At 41.1% G+C, this 22,428-nt stretch overlaps 1 protein-coding gene across 2 annotated transcripts in view; it reads right to left on the minus strand.

Moving 5' to 3' along the window:
- Positions 1 to 22,428, minus strand: part of LOC119781950 (BTB/POZ domain-containing protein kctd15) — a 41,378-nt gene that overhangs the window by 11,034 nt on the left and 7,916 nt on the right. For both annotated transcript variants that reach the window (XM_038282607.1, XM_038282606.1), the window contains exons 3-4: positions 12,398 to 12,542; positions 5,612 to 5,917 (exon numbers count right to left, since the gene is read on the minus strand). In XM_038282607.1, coding sequence (XP_038138535.1) covers positions 5,612 to 5,917; positions 12,398 to 12,542 — 451 coding nt within the window. The remainder of the gene's footprint in view (positions 1 to 5,611; positions 5,918 to 12,397; positions 12,543 to 22,428) is intronic.

Raw genomic sequence — 22,428 nt, forward strand, 5'->3', positions numbered from 1 at the left:
CTTCCTTGTTCTGCGTCTACATCATAAAGCAGGTGGTTCACATTATTCCCAAAAAAATTCCAGTCATGACTTCATGGAGAAAAACTTGCCAAGGTGGAGTTGTTTGTTTGAACACTTCCACATGAGAAGGAAACACATTTATTGGTATAGCTTTTTTTTTCTTTAACCAACTTTTAAAAGGTGCATTTATGATATTAGGATACAAAAAAACAGAACTGATGCAGTTCGGTTAAATGAGTAAACAATGAAAAAAAATGTATTAAACCTTTTTTTCTCCTCTAAAAACCTTTATCAAAATCTTTATACTTTTCAACTAAATGAGTTTTCTGCCCCATAAAACAGCCCAGTTGCTCCGTCACCCCGTGCTGCCTCTATGTGCACTCTGGGCTGGTGTGCAAATAGGATCAGAGCCTCTTTGTCTTGCAGGTAAGATGAGGGATATTTAGCCATGGGACATAATGAGCAAGTTGTTTAAAAAACAAAAGAACGCCCTCCTCCATCTGCTCTTTACATCCTTATCTACATACACTTAGTAAGCCAATAGCCCACATCTGTTCTGATTATGATTTTGATGGACTTATTTTGTAAAATGTGCATAAAGCTGCGACTACCAGGAATGCAGATTGCATTGTATCCTAATTGTCACTGCAATAGCAGTGTGTGCTAAATCCTAATCACAGAGAGCTGCCTGGATGCTATATTTAATAAACAATTATATCTTTACAGACATACATCATGTTCTGCATACAAATAACATATTGCCTTGCAGATGTATTTATTAGCCTTGGACTTTTTCCAGATTTTTTAATATGACAACCAGAAACCTCAATTGATTTCACTGGGATTTTATGTGATAGATCATCAATAAGCAAAGCATCATCATGAAATATTATAGGTGTGAAGATCTTTATCCAGTCTCCTTTTAATGGCGCTCTGCATTGTGCTTCTATTACAGAGTTTGTTTTTTTCCTTTTGACACCCACATGGGGATTTTTTTGCCCATTTTTAGGACAAATTACCTTAAGAAACTACAACTTTAGTGCCATCTTTGAAGCATGATACTGCCACTACCGTGTTTAACTGCAGAAATTGCATTTTCAGGGGTTGTAAACATGTTGGCTTTCTGTCGTGCAAGCGTTTTGGCATTTAGCCCCAAAAATCCACCATGGTCTGGTCTTAAAGGTGCAACTTTATCCACACGTTTTTTTTGTCCTCATATGAACTATTGCCAACTGCAGTTTTATCACCTTCATTGACTTTTCTGGACACTCTTACATAAAGAGCAGATTTTAGGCATTCACTAGAGCTTGTTAACCAACCAGACCATTCCGCGTCAGCGATGGATCTCAACAGTTACTGTGGGCTTCTTGGCTGCTCCTCTGATTCATGTTTGCTCTTTTTTTTTTTAGAAGTTTATTTGAACAGAACAATAGAAAATCTCATCGGCCTTGGCAGATGTCCGCTAACACTGAGCCCGGTTCTGTTGGAGGTTTCTCCCTGTTAAAAGGGAGTTTTCCTCTCCACTGTCACTACAAGCTTGCTTGGTGTGAGGGGCAGCAGAAGAGTCCATGACAAAATTAACGCAAAGGTCGTCTCCTCAGGCTCATCCAGGAGGAGCATGTCTTCCAAATAAATGACAGGAAACAATCAACTGGTTTTCATAACCATTCTGACAGTATTGTCTTTGTAAAGTGATGTAAGACGATGTGTTGTGAATTGCAGCTATATAAAGAAACTGAAGTAATTTTAAATCTACGCCTAATGGTACATGGCCTGTACTTATATAGGTATATTATATATTTTTGAAACTCAGGAGACACAATGTCTTGGACACAACGACACTGAAAGCCAGGACTGGATTTGAACAGTCAACTCTTCAATTTCAGGGCAAACTCCTACATTCGACGCCCCTGTCGCCCCATCAGCTGGGGACTAATGAACTAATGAACTGATATTAGGCATAAATATAATTCCGGGTTTTGAGACGTTCCTCTTTTTATTGACGTTTTATTCGTCCAAACTTTTTCAGTTAAGGAGAGCAGCCATGACCCAATGCTTCAAGAGATGTTACTATGATATTTTAATCCTACCCACGATTTTCTCCCATGTTCTTTGGTCTTAATGATGCTGGTTGTTCACTTTTGCTCTCTCTGAAGCCATCACAGAACTTCTACATTTCGAATTATTGTAATCTTAACAGAGGTTGGTTATTTATGAAGTAGAAAGCTTCTACACATGTATCAGATACAAATGCAGGCCACACTTTTCAGGGTAATACTCGTAAAATGTTGACAGCCATGCATCCTTTTCCTTCTTAACAATTTTGCTTGAATTTGTGTGAATCTATCACTTAAAATATCGTGAACACTGCAAAGGTCTATGCCTACTTCTGTATGCTTATGACACGATACTAACACTATTAAACAGCATTATCCCAAAATAGGTTTTTACTAAAACATTTGTAGACATTGAGTGTTTTCTCCCAGTAAAACCTGAACCCTGCAGCTCCTCTTACCATTAGCGGCCTGTTTCTAAAGGATCATCTTTGTTCTCCTTCACAGGAGCAGGTGAGAAAACCGAAACATTAAAGTCTCCTCTCATATTGCGTTAGTCAGATGAGCTCACATCCTGTCTCACTGGTAAACAGAGTGGGAGAATGTTGTGTTAGTTGATGCGGCCAATTAATTATATTGTAAGTCATTTATAAGTCTATAAAGGAAGTATAAACTGGTTTAGGCTGTTTGAGAAATTGTAAGTATGGTATTAAAAAATGCAATACGTGTATTTCAATCGCCCTAAGCGGTGTTATATTGGAGTCTTTTTAAAAAAGGAGCTGTGTCTTAAAAAGGAGTAAAGCGTAAATTATGCATATCATTTCCCCCCCTTTCCATTCCTCTTCTTCATTTTTTTTTTCTTGCTGGAAAACATGACTGCAGTCTACACATGCTTTGTCCCACAAGCTGTGCTCACCTCCCTGGAGGTGGTCTCTCACACCAACAGGGGTGTATGCTGATGGGGAGGTGGCGAGGTGTCAAATTGCCTGGGAGAGGGTCTCTCTGGGTGCTGGAGGGGTGAAGGCTCCTCTGTGTTTTAGTCTGTTTGTGGCTGGAGGCTCTGAAGTGTGTTATATTGAACCCGTGGTGTGAGACTCAGATCTCAGTGCTTTATGCAAGTGTAAAAGTAGTTTTCAGAGTATCTCAACAACAGAACAAGCTTTTTCCAAAAAATACTGCTAAAGACTGCTAGCTGCCTATTTAGGGACAAATATATAAGGATTGTGACTAAACAGACGCATTCATATGTAACATAAATATTTCTTACTTCTAAGAAAGGCACACATCAGTGAAAAGAAAAAACCAAAGAAATCAAAAATCAAACAGCAAGTCTTAATTCTGCATGACGTATTGAATATGCAGCTTTCCTTTTTTGCTGTTTTTCTGTTTGGGAAGCAACATTAATACTTTTCATTGACTCCAATTTCGATGCATGATTTAATAAGCATCTGATACAGAATGAAAAAGAATATTTTATTTTTTTTGACAATCCATCCATTCTCAAAATGTTCAGCCCCTGACCCCAAATATAACAGCCACTGATTGGCCACCCACTGAATATACATAAAATTATTTCCCTCTGTATATTAAATATAGACTGAAGAGACTATATTCATTTTTAAACACATTTGTTCTTACAAATTACATTTTAATTGTATTCTGAAATATCTAATGGGATATTCAATAATTTAATTGTGAAATTCTTAATTTAAAGGTAATATTTACTGTATTATTTGAATCAATGAGTAAAAATTTACCATCTAAAATGTAATATATAAATATTTCAGGGTACATTTTTTTTATGGTAAAACTCATATATTTTATGATGGGAAAAATATCTTGCAATCCCTTAATTAGTGTTTCCGAACCACACTATGGAATCTGGGAAAGATGCTACAGTATATCATACCATCACCCATAAATTAGTCTGTGAATTAACAAGTTTAAAGGACTTATTCGATTTTATAACTTCGATTATCATAGAGACACACTTTGCATGCCTGTAGATTAGGGTTGTCACGATACTAAACTTTTCAACTCGATACCGATATTAAGGAAAATATTTGATACTCGATACCATTTTCGATACCACAAGGATAAAAACTCCAAATTTCAACAACAATATTTTGATTAATAATTAAAATACAATAAATAAATACAATAAACCATGAGAACAATATTTTGAGGTTGTATGCTGTGCACAGTATTAAGCAAGCTTGATAAAAAACTTACATAATTAAAATTAATTTTTCCTTCCTTGGCTACTGTATGCTTTGCACACATAACAATGACGCTAGCCAAACCGGTTAAGAAACAAAAATAATTCTCAGCAGCTGCACCTCTTACAAAAAAGTCTGAAACTAAAAAGTGCGTAGAATTATTCAATTACAGAGTGTTCAGAAAGTGCATTTTCCACTATTCTGCACTTTAGATGAATGACTGTTTAAGTGTCACTGGTGGTAGCGATACTTTTGAAAATGAATATTGTATCTGGATACAACGTTTCAGTATCGATACTTTTTTGAGTATCGATACTTTTGACAACCCTACTGTAGATATTCACTGATGAATCACTTGCTAACACCTGATTAAGATAATGGCCTCCAAAATGCAACCAATGAAAAGATTTGAAGAAATAATATTGTATTCCTGTTTGCTGATACATGTTTACATCAGTGGAAGTGACCCAGAGGAGCACAGACCTAAATTACCATGGATTAAAGCTTGAATTAGCATCTTTAAGACTAACTAGCTCAGGTTTGTTGCAGAAAAACAGAGTTGCTAACTTTTGTGGCATAAAATGAGACGTGGATCTGGTGGCAGTACGTATTTTAAACACAGAATAATAAACGGTACCAACTTTGCCTCAATGAAACTTAAGGGAACATACAATATGAACTTACTGCATGTTAGGACTAATGAGCTTCTAATAAGCTATTTGAATCATTTTAAAATAAAATGCTTTCCCTATCTGTCATCTTTTTCATCTTTATCTTGTTAGGAGTTTTATAGATCAGCCAGTCATGCATCTGATTTAAAGGAGTCAGCTGCACAACATGCAGAAATCAAAAACATGTTTATGATTGTCACTGCAAAGCAGCCAGAGTCACTATGGTATAAAGAGAAACATCAAAGACAAAACACTGAGAAAAAAACCCTCTAAACAACAATAGGAAGCTGCGTATCCACTGACTACTGATAGCTCAGATTTTTGCTCTTATTTGTCCTAAAATCATTTTCCTTCGTTGCAGTTTAGGGCGAAATTATGTCTCTATTCCTCTTTTCAAATAGTCATATTCCACATTAAAGCTGAACCTTCACTCGGATGATGACTATGTATGCCCAAAGCTGATCTAAGCACATCTTTCCTCCTTCAAACTGTTATAAAATGTTCTCCTGTATTAATGAGAGCCTTATGCAAACCGGGTGGGCGTTCTGGAAGATTTCAACATTTCTTTTTGCAGAAATTGGATAAATGCAAGACTTTTAACTTTAGTTAAAAATCTATTATGTATGGAAATATATTTATTTTAAATCAAAGTGCATCAATGGTTCACCTGGACAGAGTTGAGCCTGCAGTAGCCGTTGAGGGGAAAGCGGATGACATGCGTTGGATCCTGGTTCCAGCCAGCGTTGACAGAGTTACACATAACGTCCCCAGTCTCAGGGAAGATCTCCTCTATGAGGATCTTCTCTCCGCTCAGGGCGATCCTCTCACCCAGGTCAGGTGTGACCCGGACAACCAGGCAGTCGCAGGGCTGTGCCATTCGCCGCTGTTCTCGCTCCTGTTTCCAGCGCTCCAGCTCCTTGATCATGGGCGTCAGCTGGTAATACCGGGCCTCCTCATACAGCAGGTGGAAATCCTGCACAGACAGAGTAAACACGGAGATTAGTCAGTTACAGTCCTCCTGGCTATATGTGTGACGAAATCATGATTATCTTTCACTATGTTACAGCTCTCCGCCGAAGACAAAATCCAGCACATATGCAACACAATGTAACATTAAACATTTCAACTGAGGGGATAAAAAGTGTGTTTAGGACATGAAGGGATGAGACTTTGCCCTTTATTCCACAAACGAAAGTATGCTTGATTGAAACTGTTTTTAAATTAATCCAACACCAAAATATCAAACCTGATATTGATACTCTGGAAAATAGTTTATGCTTAATATTTGATCTAAAAAAGAAACACAAAAAATACATAACATTTACAATATTATGTTAACATTAACAAAACCTGGAACATGCTTCCTCAACAGAGTCACATATGCTAGTTTAATAAGAGTCTACATAACTGCTAAATAAGTAACCCAATATTACTCAATTCAACAATGTTTTAAGGCTGTTTGTTCTTTTAATAAGCAAATAATCTAGAAATGTAAAAGTACAGCTAAAGTACGTAAACAGCACCCGTCTTTAGTATGGATAGTATGTATTTAGTATGCATAGCTAATTACTCTTGTATTAGGATACAGTGTTTTTTGTTTGACAACCCTACTTTGGATTTTCAGAAGTTGTGGAAAATCTTTTTTTAGAGTATTTTCCTGTATTTAGCTCCATCTACCAGCTGCACAAAGTAGTCCCACAACATTATGCCTCCACCACCGGTCTGAGGTGGTTTGTAAATTATCACTAATGGGGCTTCAATTGTAACCAAGAAATCTACATAATTGTCTCTTCTGAACAAAATCTCTCCTTCCTGTTTCCTTTTTAAAGCTCATTTTAAACCGGCTTTCTTTTAAATATAAATTTTTTCTTCCGACTCTTCTCTAAAATCCAAAGTCTACCAAAACATTTGAGCACTGCAGCTCCGCTACTCTTCTGATAGCTGCTTCTCTGATTAATTGTCTCCTGATCCGCCACATTGGCATACAGTATGTGGAAACCCGTTTCTTGGTAGGTTTGCACAGTCGCTGATCTGTTTGCTGTGTTTTTATTTGCTCTTCTTGATGCTGACCAAGTCAATAAATTGCCAAAAGAGTTCATTTTTTGTGGATCTGTCTCATTAAATGTCAAATATACTGATCTCAATGGTGTGAATGCTTTTTATGGCAGCTGTTTGGATGATGAGAGAACTTCTCGCATGCCAAGGGAGGAACTGAAGTCAAAGTGAGAAGATAACCTTAATAGTGTGACAGCATCCTACATCCTCAGCAGAGAAGAACAATAAAATAAGATTGGGGATGGCCTGCGACCAGCAGAGCCGCGCTCCCGGTAAGCAAAGGGTTGTGGCGCTGCAGCTTGCCTCCTCAGCAGCTCTTGGCAGAGCCCTGCTGGCCTTTAGCATGTTTTGGTGAGCTGACTCCAGAAAGGCCATCAGTGGTGCTCTAGCATAAGTGTGATGGTGCATTCCTGTGTGCACAGTCTGCAGCAGATTGCTTGCCTCTCACTCCTGGGCAGGGCTAGCTTGGGGCCATTTTCCCCCGGTGTGCTTGCCTCTAATTTCCCACAAGACCAGATGGTACCATCATTCACCACTACTATAGAAAAAAATTGGGAGGAGGAAGAAATGTGCAAATGAACATGAGGACAGTTCTCAGCAAAGAAGGCATTTTAATGGATTCCTCATTTTAGGTGGGGGTGGGAGACATTTAGGGGTATTGGAAGGCATATTGGGGTTCTGTTAATAAAGCTTGTGGCGCAATGTTAAGCTCCTATTAAAACACAATCTAATTAGATTACACCTAAACCCTGCAAATCTTTTGGCTAAACAATCAGTAATTAATCCATTCTGTTCTGATTAGTGTCTCACAAGGAGAAAGAATGACAGCTTAATCCATTTATTGTTTGAGAACTGTCATCCCCTGACATGCAGAGATATTTTCCCTTTGCAACACGGATGTTGTTGAGATGTTGGCTGGAACCGGTGCCTGTTTAGCTTTATGAGCCAAAACAAAACGATGCCGCATAAATCTGCATCCGAATAAAACTTGGAAAACGTGACATACAGTGACGATGCAAATTTGCAGGGATAAACAGATCCAGAGAACATAAGTACGGTGATTTTCGCATCTAGAAGCTGAGCCCTCTGACTTTTTACCTTTTCTTTTGGAAAATTGAACAAGATCAGTCATCTGTCACATCCAGCTGACATTATAGAAGAGATCTTACCAGGGTGATGGTTTATCATCACGAGTTTGGTTTTGTTTGCCGCAAAACCAACATGGTTTGTGACAAATGCAAAACAGATTTCTTTTCCCTTACTTTTAATTGTTTTCTTTTTTTTTCATAAAGGGTAGATTACTGAGATGTAAGACTAATATTAGATTACCTCACCTGACCTGTGGATTTATGTAGAGTTACCACAGACCTTCTGGCTTTTTTTTTCAGTTTTGAACAGGCAAAACTCTGTAGGTTTGCAACATTGCATTCCTCTATCCAAATGAGTCCCAAATGAGATGTTAAAAGCTTGGGATGTCATTTTGATAACCTAAAAGCTTGTTTTACTTCTCCACTTCTCCTATCCCTAACCTGGCTCCTTTTAGTCTAAACACTTAATCAATTAGGTTTTAATGTAAACCACTAAATCCTTCATAGTTTATCTAGATTTTCCCTCTGATATCAAGCACATGTGGAGAATATTTACCGGTAACACAACTTCTTCACAAATATCGACCAATACAGGTTTTTTAAAGCCCTATATAGATAATGAATATTTTGACATCAGTCTAATTGTTCCCTGACATGTGCTGACAATATTTTTTTGGGCTGATACTTGCAGATGATCTTAAGTTTTCCTTCCCCCATTTACATGATAAAAATTAAACAATAAAAAAAAAAATGTTAAACATTTACAATGGGTATCAAACGGAAGAAGCAGCAAAGAATGTGCTTTAAGTGATTTCAAGGCATGGCTGCTAAATGCACTTATGAATTATCATGTACAGGGCAGTACCGATACAAGAAAAAACAAAACACAGATATTGGACAAAAATATCAGCCGGTCAATTTATCTCTTCAACTGTTTTTTGGTTAAATGAAATTTATTCAGGTGTATCAGAGGACGCTATACCTAATATGTAGGCCATCCATGCTTCTATACGTTTACCTTGTAAAACATGAGAACTGAAGTAGACCAATATAACGGTTGGGTCAATAATAACTTAATCCATAATAATTTTTACTTTTTTTGCATTTGCCAATTCTATAATGCATTCAGCAGCCACACCTTAAGAACACGTGAGGCAGAGCATTCAGCTCCCGCTATTTTTTGTCCATTATTAATGTTTTCTTTGAACAGTTATTAAATATATCTGCTTTCCTTAAATTGAGACTTCTGCAAAAAAATTTTTTTGTCATTTTTATTAAATAAATTGAGGGGCAGCATTGTGCATTGGTTAGACGGAAGTCAAACTCATCAGTATTGTAATATAAAAAATTATGATTTTCATTATTGCTCATTTAAATATACTAACAACTGGTGTTCCAACCTCTGCATGGTGATGTTTCGTTTTCTCCAGCTGGACACAGAAACAGAAGATGCATAAAAAAAAGATATTCAGGAACCCCCCCACCAATCCCTAAAAAAAAAAATATGTGACTCTTTACCCCTTAATCTAAACTGTGGCTCCATCTGAGACGTGGGAACGACACCCGAAAGCAGCTCCATCTGTTCTCAGAGTTGACGCAACACATCTTAAACTCAACTTCTAATATTTAGGATTTTTAGATCATGAACGAAGGATGGTGGCTCCGTTTTCTCCCCCTCCTCCTCTTTTTTCTTCTTTTCTCTCTGCTGGCCTTCTTGCTGCAGCTGACAAAATTCATAGCAAGACGCTCCCCTTCAGGCAGCTCTCTGTATCAAAGTGTTGCTTCTCATCCTTCACAGGTCTGAAGCAATGGATGGATATGTTTTTAACAGGGGTCTGTCTGCGAGGCACTTTAGTCATCCTGAGCAGTGCAGAAAACAACAGAGTAATCCTAAGCGCTGAGGTGAGGATGAGAGGGAGACAAGGCCAACAGCTCTGTCCAGGTTGCTGAAGCTGCTGTTACCGCTGCTAGCTCTACCAGACTATTCATCCCCCAATCCTGTGTCCAGACAGCCCGTTTGAGCTTCAAAATAATGATCCGACCTGATAGCCCGACGGCAAGGCAACATTTCAGGGACGGACACGGGGCATGGACTGATGGATAAAGACAAGAAGAAGAGAAAATGATAGAGGATGTCACCAGCAGGGAGTCAGACTAATAAAGATCTTCTGTGTGTCTTAAATCCAAAACAAAAAAAAAGACTAAAACCACACAAATAGAGGCTCACAAGTTGTTGATTAAACAAGCCACTGGGAAAGAAAAATACAACCAATTCTAGTATATTGGAGATCAGTCACAAGAATAAAAACACAAGCTTGAGTCAATACATAAGGAGAAGCCGATTTAAAGGAATAATCTGACACAAACGGAATTAACTCACTCCGCTTTAAAAACATGCCCTCCATATGACTGAGCATTGCTTACACTCTCCTGATTAATTGTACTGAATAATGAGCAGAGGAGAGGATATTAATAGGGAATATTTTGTTCCACTGACACAGGCTGGAAAAAAAAAGAGAAAACTATTTTCCTATTCTGCTCCGACTTTCACATTGATTTAGCAAAACACACTGCGCCTCGGCTGCCAGCAGCAGAAACAGACCCAGGCCTGAGGCGACGGCGAGCCTGATTGTGTTCAGATAAGGACATGCTCAATTCCGCCTCGCACTGTTTGCATTTTTTTCTTCTGCCTTCACACAAATTGAAAGGTATGCAGATCAACAGCGGCTTATGCGAGTGGGTCGTAATGAGTCGAAACAATGAAGCCTAACGCATTCTGGGTAACGGAGGTGCCTGATTGGACTGTCGGGACTTCACAGAATGAAATGGTGCAGCAGGGGGCAGAGGGAATGCAAAAGGGGGAAAAGTAATCGGCTATGAGTCAAGCAAGTCGTCTGCCAAAATGTGCAGCGCTTTCATGTCCTGTTCCATCGTCTTAGGTTTCACTCTTGTTTCTGCCATACGTGGGGCCCCGGGGGCTTGCCCCTGGCTCTGAGGGGCTGGGCCTCGACTTGTTAGCTTGTGGGGAAGGTCATGTAGCTTTAGGTAAAGAAGTGAAAAGAAGAGTCAACCTACAAAATCCAAAAATAAAAAAAAGAAGGATGCATCTACTGGTAGAGATATAATCAATCCATATATGATGATAAAAATATGAAGCGTACACAAATGTTGGGTGAGATGTAATAATTTAAATTACAAAACATTGAAAAAAATCTACTTAGACATGAAATAATTACAGATAGAAAACACGCAAAAAACATAAAATGTTGCACAACTAGATAGGATGTGATTTATCATGCAGCAAAACCTTTGAGGTTTTCATTTGATTTTTATATGATAGAGTAAACACGAAAAAAAAACCTAGACGTGGTTCACAAGTTTTCACCCTGCTTTACTATGATAACCTAAATAAAATCCTACGTGTTATACATGATTTTCACTCAGTGTAAATCTAGCTGTTCTATTAAGGCCTCAGAAGTTTGTTATACAGCTATAGGATAACAGTTTCGGTGTGTACGACAGAAATCTGGCTTTTAGGGAAAAAGTAAGGAAGAAGTGGTCATTGTTGAAGGTAAGCCTTAAAAAGTCCAGGTTTCTAGGAAGAAACCTGTGCAGGAAGGTGCTCCAGTCGGCTGAAAACCAAGTTAAACATTCTGCCTGACAAGAAAAACATTAGGTCGCAGAAAACTAACACTGCTAAGAGTTTATATAAACGTGATGGAGGGAGAAATCCTCCTCACCTCAGCGGTTTCACCTTCCAGCAAGAAAACAAAAAAATTTCCTAAAAAAGAGCTACAATGCATCTATTTAAAGCAAAGTATATTCATGTGTTAGAGCGGCCTAGTCAAAGAACTCTTCTAAATCCAATTTAGATAATAAGATCTTGGAGTGACTGTTTTTGGGAACTTTTTTCCAACCTGATTGAGATTAGACTATTTAGCCAACATCTTGACTAAATATCCCCAGCTGGGTTTTTAATGAAGTGTTGAGCCACAGACTTCTAATGATTGATAGACTTCCAAAACTTTACGTTCCGTCCACTTAATGATTGCATATAAATAAACTACTTAGTGTTATCAGATAAAACAGAAGTTTATGTTGTTAAAGTGGTCAAAACAATCTTGCAGAGAATTGATTGTTGATTGAAAAACCCCAACTGTTTCTTTTTAACCCATAATCTTTACAAAAATAATTGTAAAAATGATTCTGAAAATGAAAAATTATGCATTTTTCTTTAATCCCAAAGGCCTTCAACTACTCTAGATTTCCCAGGACAGAGAAACAGACAGAAACACAGAGTGGATAAATACCTTAAAGTCCTCTGGAAGGAGCAGTTTGCTGGTCCTCAGAAAACTCAGGATGTAGCGGAAGATCTCGCCGTCCCGATCTATGAAGTAGTGCTGCTTCAAGCTGTCCAACACGATGGGCTCGGTACCATTGAACAGGCGACTGATCCTGAAAATTGAAACAGACCCACACACATAAGCGCACAAACGTAGACAGCCACACACACAAACACAACCACATAATGGAATGAGCCAGCTCCCTTCAAATGCATGAAACAATTACCCTCCATTTATTTTTCAATTTTATTAGCACTAAGCTTGAAATGCATTAGCATCACAGGTTGAAACAAGGGGCTTAAGGCGCAGTTCCCCCATTCCAGACTTGTTTGAAGTGTCCCTTCTGCAGAGAGATTACAACAACACACACACACACACACACACGTACGCGACTGCTGGTTGTACTTACAGAAATTAATAGTATGAATGTAGCATTACAGCTCTATTATTTCATCTGTCAGAGGGGTGCAAATGAATCAGGGGTAGAAAACGGGGAAGGGCCATGTGTTAAAATGAGGGAAGCATGTAGAAAAACGATATTCCACTGTTACTGTTTAACTTTCCTATGAATTTAATGGAGTTTAGAAGCAGCACTCTACTGTATGGGAAGCTGCTTGACTTGCAATTTTGGAAGAGATGGATCCCAAAACATAAACGTCATCTGAGAACCCAACTGAATAAATACATAAATAAGAAATCTTTTTAAATCAATATATGCTGTGAATATAAATGTTAAGAGCTGTAAATGACAGAAATGCACACCAAATAAAAGTCCCCACAGACAGCAGATGCTTCCTTTAATGGCAAAGCTGAATAATTTATTCATGTGACTGTATTTAGAAAACAGAAGAAAAAAAAAGAAAAAAGAAAACCCAAAATCGGAATTACCGGTAATAAAAAAAAAAAAGGTTGTTGGACAAAATCTTTAAATATTCCTAATAAGGAGTGCTAATATGTGTTGGCAAAACAATTTTTTTAAAGTTTGCAATAAGGGGTTCTGTTGTAGGTGATGTACAAAGAAAATGGTCCAGTTCCGCCTTGTGCTTGGCAGCTAATTGCTTGTTCTACAGGCACTTTTTTTTTTTTTTTTTTTTTCTTTTTTATTTTTTTTTTTTACAGTGTCCTGTCTGGCAAGGTGGCAATAAGAATAATTGTCTTGATGCCAAAAGGAGCCCAACAGATTTTACTTTCACAAGTGTAGCGGTATCGCAATTGCCATACCGCTCCACTTGTTTCATGTATATAAATTGCTTTATTATAATTATGCAGGGAGTTTTACAGTTCATATGGACACTGCAATGTAAGTAGAGCAGAAAAACAGAAGAAGAAGAAGGAAAAAGAAAAAGAAAAAAACAGGACAAAAGATGAAAGAAAGAGGAGATAGGAAGGAGACAATGACAAAACATTTTCAGTCTGCTTCAACACCTGTAATGAGATGGAGAAAAAAAAGAAAAAAAAAGAAAAAAGAACAGCACAACCAAAAAACATGGTACGAGATATACAATAAAGCAAACACCTTGAAACTATCACTAAAGTAATATTATTAAGTCTGACATGTACTCTGTGTTACCTGAAGATATGAATGTGGGGTTTCTGTTTGGAAGTGAATCTCTAAGTACCTGAAGCCTAGCACCTGTAGTTGTTTGTGAGGGTGAACTTGTGCATGTAAAGTTTTAACCATAGAAAAAAATGCTCAATAGTGGTTGTGGAGAGCCGGAGAGGCACACCCCCCAGAGCACTGAGTCCAGCGCCGGGAGACCCAAAGCCCCAGGCGCCCAAGGGGACCCCAGAAGCGAAGGCACCAAGGCGGGGCCAGCCCCGGAAATCAGACCCCACCAAGGCAGGAGGAGAGACAGCCACGAGGAAGCCCCCCAGCCACCGCCATGCCGGCGCCCCGGGGAGCCGCGGGGACGAGTCCGCGGGCCCCGCCGGCAGCCGGCCACCCCGAAGTAGGGCCGGGCGCCGAACACCAGCCCCCCCACGGCGCCGACCGAAACGCCCCAGCCCCACAGAGCACCGAAACACGCCCCGCCCCCCCGCACCAAGCCCCGGCGACCGGCCGCAACACCCACCGCGACCGCACCACCCAGGAAAACACTAAGACGGCCCCGCCCCCGGCCGGGGCCCATGCGCATCCGCCGCGAACCGGCCACGAGCGCCGCGGGACCCCCCCCAAAACGCCCCCCCGGCCAAAAGCGCAGCCCCACCCCACCAAGACCGATGCCAACAGCGCGCAACGAAACACACCGCGCACAGAATCAGCCCGAGAGCAGAAAAGCCGCCCGGCGCAAAACCGCAAGAGGAGCAGACCGCAGCCGGCGCAACCACCCCCCCCCAGCAGCCCGAGGGGCAGCACAAAGCCAGAGCGGAGCGAACCGCGCCGCCCCCCCACCGGACGATGCCAAAGCAGCCCAGCCACGTCCGCCACCCCCCCCCGCAGCCCGCACCAGGCCCCGACACGCGGCCAGAGCAGCTCCGCCGCCCCGGCCCCCCACCACGCGCCGGTCATAGCCACCCCAGGCCCACACCCGCCCCGCAGCCCCACCCGCCGCGATCAGTGGGAACAGAGCAGCCCCGCCATGCCTCCAGGAGGGAAAACCCACCCGAATACCCAGCCAGCGCAGCCAGCCCGCCCAGACCGGCCCCCCAACACTACCCCCCGCCGGAGCCGCCCGGACCCCCACACACCAGCGGCGCGCCGCCAGCAGGACCCCCACCCAGCAGGCCCGCCTGCCCCCCGAGAAAACAGACATGCCAAACCCCCCAAAGAAAAAAAGAGAAAAAAAAAAAAAAAGGAAAAAAAAGGGGCCCCCACAATGCGACAGCGGACACCAGACACCGACCCGCCCGCAACCGCTCCCCCCCACCGAGGAAGAGAGAAAAAAAAAAAAAAAAAACAAATAAATAGGTAAATAAATAAATTAATTAATAATTACAATTAAAATAAATAGGCAAGAGGAGAAGTGCGAGCGGAAAAACCGGAGCCCAAAACAGGACCCAAGACCCGCACCCCACCATGCCGCGCAGCTCCCCCCCTCCCCGAACCGATACCACAGAACCGGCATAGGAAAGAAACACCGCCCAGGAACCGGCATCGTAGCGAAGGCACCACCGAAGCGGATCCAGTCCCAGGCCCCAGGGATCCGAGGCCCCAAGGGCACCCCACCCCCAGACAGGAGCCCCAGCAAAGCCCCGGCCGGCCGGGGCCAGTGGAGAGGCCGCCAGGAATGAGCCAGCAGTCCCCCGGGCATCCACCCCCAGCTCCACCAGTGCACCGGTGAGCCCCGACGCCAGCCAGCGGAGGGAGAGCAGGACGGGGGGAATGGGCTCCGCACTTAGCGGAGACTTGAGATGTATTTGGGAGAGGGTGCGGTTGAGACCCCAACCTGGGAAAGAAAAAAAAAAAAAAAAAAAAAAAAAAAAAAAAAAACACACACCATCTCAATCATGCCTTCCCTCCCTAGTGCCCCCACTCGTACCACAGGAAAAAAAAAAAAAAAAAAAAAAAAAAAAAAAATTGAATAAAATAATAATAATAAATAAAGAAAATAACGCAGGCACACATTCACACATAACACTCACATCCAATAATACCAGGACCAAAAACCCGGTGACACCGGTGGTCGGTCCCGGGACTATCGGATGACCCCATAAGTGAACCTAAAATCCGGATGTGAGGGGAGGGGAGCGGCGACACCGCCACACCAACCCATCTCTTTCCTGCTTTAAGCCCGGCCCCCCACCCCGCACACGGACCGGACCACCCCCCGCAAGAGCCCCCCCCGGGACCGGGGCCCACCCATCCCGCGCCGGCCACCCAACCAGAACCCCCCCCCCCCCCCCCCCCGAAAAGAACAAAAAAAAAGAAAAAAACCTTCAACCAGGCACTTCATGCCCCTCCATCCAACCTTCTTTGGGGAGAGCAGAGGTGACAGCCCCGCCACCAGCAGGCCACCTAGGCCCCGCAGCCAGCCCCAGCCAAAACCACGGACCAGGTGGCCCGCTCTTCCTCCAGGCCCCAGACTCCAGGCGGCAGCCGGAGAACAGGGGTGTGAGAAGACCCCGATCCTCACTGCGCCCGCTCGAATGTGGTGTTGTTGCGTGTTGCTCTCAGATGCAATTAAAACTGGGAGTACCAAGAGGGGGTCTCCGGCACACTCCACCCCCCCTCCAGGAGATAGACGGTGCCAGCACACCCTCCCCCTTCGACAACCCTCAACCCTCAATGTCTAGATGCGAGAGGGGATGGAGGAGGCCGACCGTGGTGAGGCCCATAAAATAAGCCCCCCCCCGGTGGCCCTGACCCCCACCCCCCGAAAATGCCCTACATAGATGTGTGTTGTGAAAATGATGTAGATGGAAGTGTCTAAAATGCAAAATAAAATTGGGGTGGGGGACGTCATCAGAAGGTGTGGCCCTCCAGTAACAACCCCCTCCCCAAAAACCTACATGTGTGGCCGAGTGATGGAGCAGGCAGAGGGAGGATTTCGGGGATGGGGAGCAAAGGACTGGGGTGCCTGCTGCACTCCCAGGGAGCCAGCTCCCCCGCTGACTCCAATAGGCACCCCCGTTCCCCGAGAGCCCCCCCAGAGAAGGGGGCCCCACCAGTTTCACCACCATAGCCCGGGGGCACGGGACCGGCAGCAGGACCCACCAGCCAGCCGGGCACGGAGCCGACTCCACCACCCCCCCCCGTCCTGTCCATCCAAAAAAATAATAATAATAAAAAAAAATAAATAAGTAGATAAATAAATAAAATTAAAGGGGGGGGCAGCACGGACCAGGACCAAGACAGGGAGCCAGACCCAAAGCCCTTCAAAGATCTTCTTCCCTCTATCACCACCCCCCACCCCCCCTCCGGAGATGTAATCCCTCCCCTACAATAACAATCAAGCTACTCACCACACAAGCGACAGAAGACATCCAGGCCGAGATCATACCTACTCCCCCTCCCTCCCCTTCCCCCACTTACAGAGTGCAAACCCGTGAGGGTGTAAGCACTTGCCATAGGTGTTAATGTCCATGCCCCCCCCCAGCCCAGCAGGCCCCGAGGCACCCCGGCACACCAGAGGCCGTGGCAGCAGGGACAGACAGCCAGGCGTACACCGGCCCAGAACCCAAGCAGCACTCCCCACAGAACCCGAACCCCCGAACCCCCACCGGGGACCCCGCCCAAGGGCAATGCGCCCCAGGGATCCCAGGCCCAAGGAGCCACCCCAGACCCACCCCGCAGTAGGGCCGGGCAATGCCCAAAAAGGCACTACAGGCACTTTAAGAGGGGCTGTAAAAAAGATGAGGTTCTAAGCCATGAAGATGGAGGTAATAATGAACCAAATGTTTAAGAAAATACTAAAATAAGGAACCTTAAAGGTTAAAAATAAACTCATATAAAAATCAGGTGCTAAATATAGGAAAAATATAACTGTCTGCTTATTATAGCAATGCTTTGCTTTTGCCAATAGCAGAAAGGTTTGTCTTTCAATTGTACTAAATTGAAACCCAAAAACCTGCACCAGTAATGGAGCATGGTAGGGGTTTAGATAAGCATATTCTACACCTATAAGTTTGTGTCGTTTGGTTGTTAGAATACTATCTGCATATTTATAAAGGTATGCACACACAAATCATTTTGCACCTTCTTTGTTTGCAAAGAAGTGTGCATGTGCTTTAATACACAGAAAGCATTTTAAGATTTAAGCATAGCAACTTTAGTTTTACTGCTAAGACACTTGTTGCTGAGGAGCATCTTGGTCTCACTGCTATGTGTGATTAGGGGCTTATTTGATTCTGGCTACAGGGGCTCATCAAAGCTAAGAGTAGAAACTGCTATTATCTTTACATTTTCATCTCACAGTTCTGGCGCCACACCTTGAGATGCCTTTAGACGGATATTCTTCCGCTTCCTGTGGGTTCCACACTCTCTACTCTAATATTCTCCTCTGAGGACCTCAGCTTTATCTGTTTGTTCATTTCCAGTTGCAGGAGATCCTAATTTAACTGTTAGGATTCAACGTCTGCTTGGCTTAAATAAACAACATAGAGGATCTGCATCACGTCACAACTTTGACCAATTCACCTCACAGTTGCAGCACCTCACCTCACAAAGAGAAAGATCTTGGCAGGCAATGCTATCATGTCTAAAGTAATACATTTTTAAACATATTAGCAGCTTCAAGATTGGCAGACAAACCTGTGGTGACAAAAGAAATGCTAAAAGCCGTTTAGTCTTTGGAGCTTCCATGCTTCATACTCCACTACCAAAGCACTGGAGCTGGACAAATCAACAAATTAGTTGGTTATTTTTTCTTTTGATTGACTCTGATCTCTAATCATTTCATAATTTAAAGCTTTAAAAATGCTGGTCTGCAGTGGCAGCAATTAAAATCCATTGGGCTTTTTTAGGTTTAGTAAATACGGGGTTATAGTCTGGGACAAATACTTGGATGCGTAAATTCTGTTTGATCAAACAAGAACCTGTCGGACATGTTTTCTCTGTTATGTGCTTCAGATTTTCGAGGAAAAAAGTCAGGATTGGTCCAAATTGCCATAAACGGCTAATAAGTGCATCTGGGCTAAAAATTAGTCAGGGAACCAATGGAAGTCCAGCGGTGGATGTTTTTAGCCTGAGCTATCTAGTCAAAGTAGCCGCTTGTTTTCTTTAACTCAACTGTTAAGTAAGAGAAAAGATGCTTCTCCCTCCCGTCTTTCCATTCTTTCTCTCTTTCAGTCTGTTTTCTTCTCTCTTTCTTCCTTTCCCTCCTTTTTTCTCGCTCCCTGTCTCCATCCTCTCCCTCGCTCGCTTTCTCTCTGGAAATCGATGCAAAATGCTTTATAAAAAACCAATACTCATCTCCCTGTTTGGCCCGAGGTGTTCCTTTCTCATATGGTCTTGCAATTCTTCCAGCTAGAATTTCACCATACCCCTCCAGGCTAACTCTGTTTTTCATCTCCACTTTTTTCCTTTTTTTACAAAAAGCAATTAAAATGCTGCCTGTTTTTCTTTTTCTTTCCCTTTCCACCACTCCCATACCCTCTTGTCTATTGGTTTCCTCGTTTTTTTCCTCCCTTTTTGTTAAATCCCTGAATTGGGTTGGGGGGGAGGTAAAAAAAAAAGGGTGTGTGATGGGGGTGTTATTAACAGGTAGGTGGTAAGAAAAGGGTGAGGGAGTGGTTCTGTGGAGAAATGAAGAGATATGATAAACAACAAAAGAAGAGCAAACTGATGAACGGGAAGGATTTGGTCAGGAGAGAAAAGCAGCATCCATGAGGAGATAAACAGAACAAAGAAGAGGGAAGCAGAAGTAATGAAGTGAGAGAAATATAAAACTTTAATAAAAACAAAGCTTTAAGGAAAAGGAGGAAGTGTTGGAGATTTCCGAGCGAAGGAAAGCTCAGATCTCACAAAAGAGCTTTAAACAGAGTCCAGATAATCATCACAGCAGCTCAGTGTCTGAGGGTGTCCTTTGACAGTGTATTAATAACCACAGGTTTCACTCATAGTGTATTAAAAAAATGACACCAACATTGCTCACCTAGTGGAGATAACTTGCTAAAAAAGAAAAACAAATATATTCTGGGGTCTCCAGAAGCCGAGTCTCTTTGATATGAGATTCAAAACGGCAATTTACACAGTAGGAGGTAGTTCCTGGTTCTGAGTCATTAAGTCTCAACTGATAGATAAGAACAAGGAGAGTTTGGAATCTAACTAAAAAAATTAGGGATGCACGATATTGGGATTTTGGCCGATATCCGATATGCCGATTTTTTAGAACTCATGTAGCCGATAACCGATATCGATACCGATGTTAAAGCTGGACAAAAGTAAGTAGTCATTGAAAATAGCAGTTTTGTTATCCATTTCTGACACTTTGAAAAATAATATACTCAAATATATTTTCATATGCTGATATCAAATAGATTTTTAAAAACGCGGTATCGATCTATTTTACTTATAAAATCTCGTGAAATTTCATCGTTCTGTTACAAACTCTCGTGATATTTTGCAAATTCTTGTGAGATTTTGTTAGTAAAATAGATCGATACCGCGTCAATATATCAACATATAAAAATATGGCAAAATTTCAGGAATTTTCGGGGGATTTCGTAGCATAACGATGACATATAGCAATATTTCATTAGTAAAAGAGATTGATATGGTGTTTTTAAATGGCAATATATCAGCATATGAAGATATTGGGATATTTTAATGTATCAATATTTTTTCCCTCGTCTGTAGAAGTTTTTAAGTCTGTAAAAAAGACGTTTTTGAGGAAGAAGAAAAAGTAGTAGCATTATTTTTTTTTTAGACTTTAGAAACTCAGAAGCTGATCAAATATCGGGTTAAATATCGGTGGGGTGGCCAATGTCCGATATTCAGTTTTAAGGCCGATACCGATAGGGGGCCGATTATATTGTGCATCCCTAAAAAAAATGTATGTATTTTACTTTTTAAGGCAGAAGAAGGATTTCCCAAACCTCCTACTATCCCTTAATTCAGGCATTGGTTGAAACATCACACTTTCAGAATCAGAAACATCATCCAAAAATAATTATTCTACATTATAACAACATTAAAACCATGTAAGACATTTCCAAAGTAAGTTAGGAATTAAAATGTAATTTTTTACATAATGTACACAAATAGAAAATAAACCTTCTATGATTATTTAGATTCTGTGTATCACCAATATGCCAACCAAAGCATACTCCAGCCAAGATATAATTATCTAAAACATCCTTGAAACAAACTACTAATACATCTGATATAATTATTATTTTTACGAGAATTAAAAACGCATCAATCAAAAATAGATAGTTAGACATTAAAATATGTTTTAAACTGAGACACCGTTATGGCTAAATTATTTAATTAAAAAATATGAATAATTAAGGACTTATTAATCAGTATATATAGAAAAACTTAAAACTACATGTTAAAATTGTCACTGCTAATAGAAAAATGTAAAAATATTAACTAAGTACGGAGATAAATGAGTATTTGAAGTACAAGTCAAAGTTTCTGTTCTCTGGCCTTCAAAGCTATTTCTTCGAGTGTTCCACTTAGTCTGCAGAAGGATTTTGACGCTCTGTCCCTTAAACAGAGGAACTACGGAGTTCAGCTTTAAGAACTGAGCTTGAACCTGAACATTGGAAAAGTCAGTTATAGTTTCAGTCTCATTCTTAACGTGTTGCCCTTAAAAAAGCAACTATGACCAGCACTCATAAGGAAAAAATACTACTTTGGTTAAAATCTTCTGATTTCTATTTTTATTCTTTGAATCAAACATGAAATACTGTAAACATTTCAACGGTTAAGAATTTTCTACCAAAATTAATAATGCGTTTAACCAGGACTGGTGCAGCTTTTAACTGGTTCTTTAAAAACTCTCTTTGGTTATCCACACCAGAGCCACAGCACAGTTTAGAGCCACATTATCACCTCAATGCAAATGTCTATTCCATGAAGCATTTAACTATTGCAATCATCATCTCAGTATCTCTACAAGCAGGTGTCCAAAGGTCCTCATATTCATTTCATAATCGCAAGCAGCTGATCTCTGATCAACACCATTGCTGCAAAAAGCAGGTAAAAACAGCACTTAGAGCAGAACTTTATAAAGTTACCTGATTATATCAAAAACCTGATAGAATTTAAAAACAAAAAAAAAGGTTTTCCCCATACTTTAGACAAACTCTTTTCCTGAACAGCATTACATTACTTGGATAATTTATGTATCCTGACTATTTAAAGAAGATATAAATGTCAAAGTCTAATCAAAAAATGTTTTTTTACAGGATATTTGAGTTTATAAAAACATTAGATGTAAAAACAACCCAAGAAATACAGAATAAAGCTACCTGTTTACTGATGCATTAAATACACTAATACACCTGTGTAACTTGGATACAACATTAGTTTATCAAAAACATTAAATATTTGATTGAAAACTATCAATTTCTTGAAACTTTGTTTAGTATGTAAATGTATTTTCAATAAT

The sequence above is a fragment of the Cyprinodon tularosa genome, unplaced genomic scaffold (genome assembly GCF_016077235.1).
Source record: "Cyprinodon tularosa strain WSP-4 unplaced genomic scaffold, ASM1607723v1 ctg186, whole genome shotgun sequence".
NCBI classification, from domain to species: domain Eukaryota; kingdom Metazoa; phylum Chordata; class Actinopteri; order Cyprinodontiformes; family Cyprinodontidae; genus Cyprinodon; species Cyprinodon tularosa.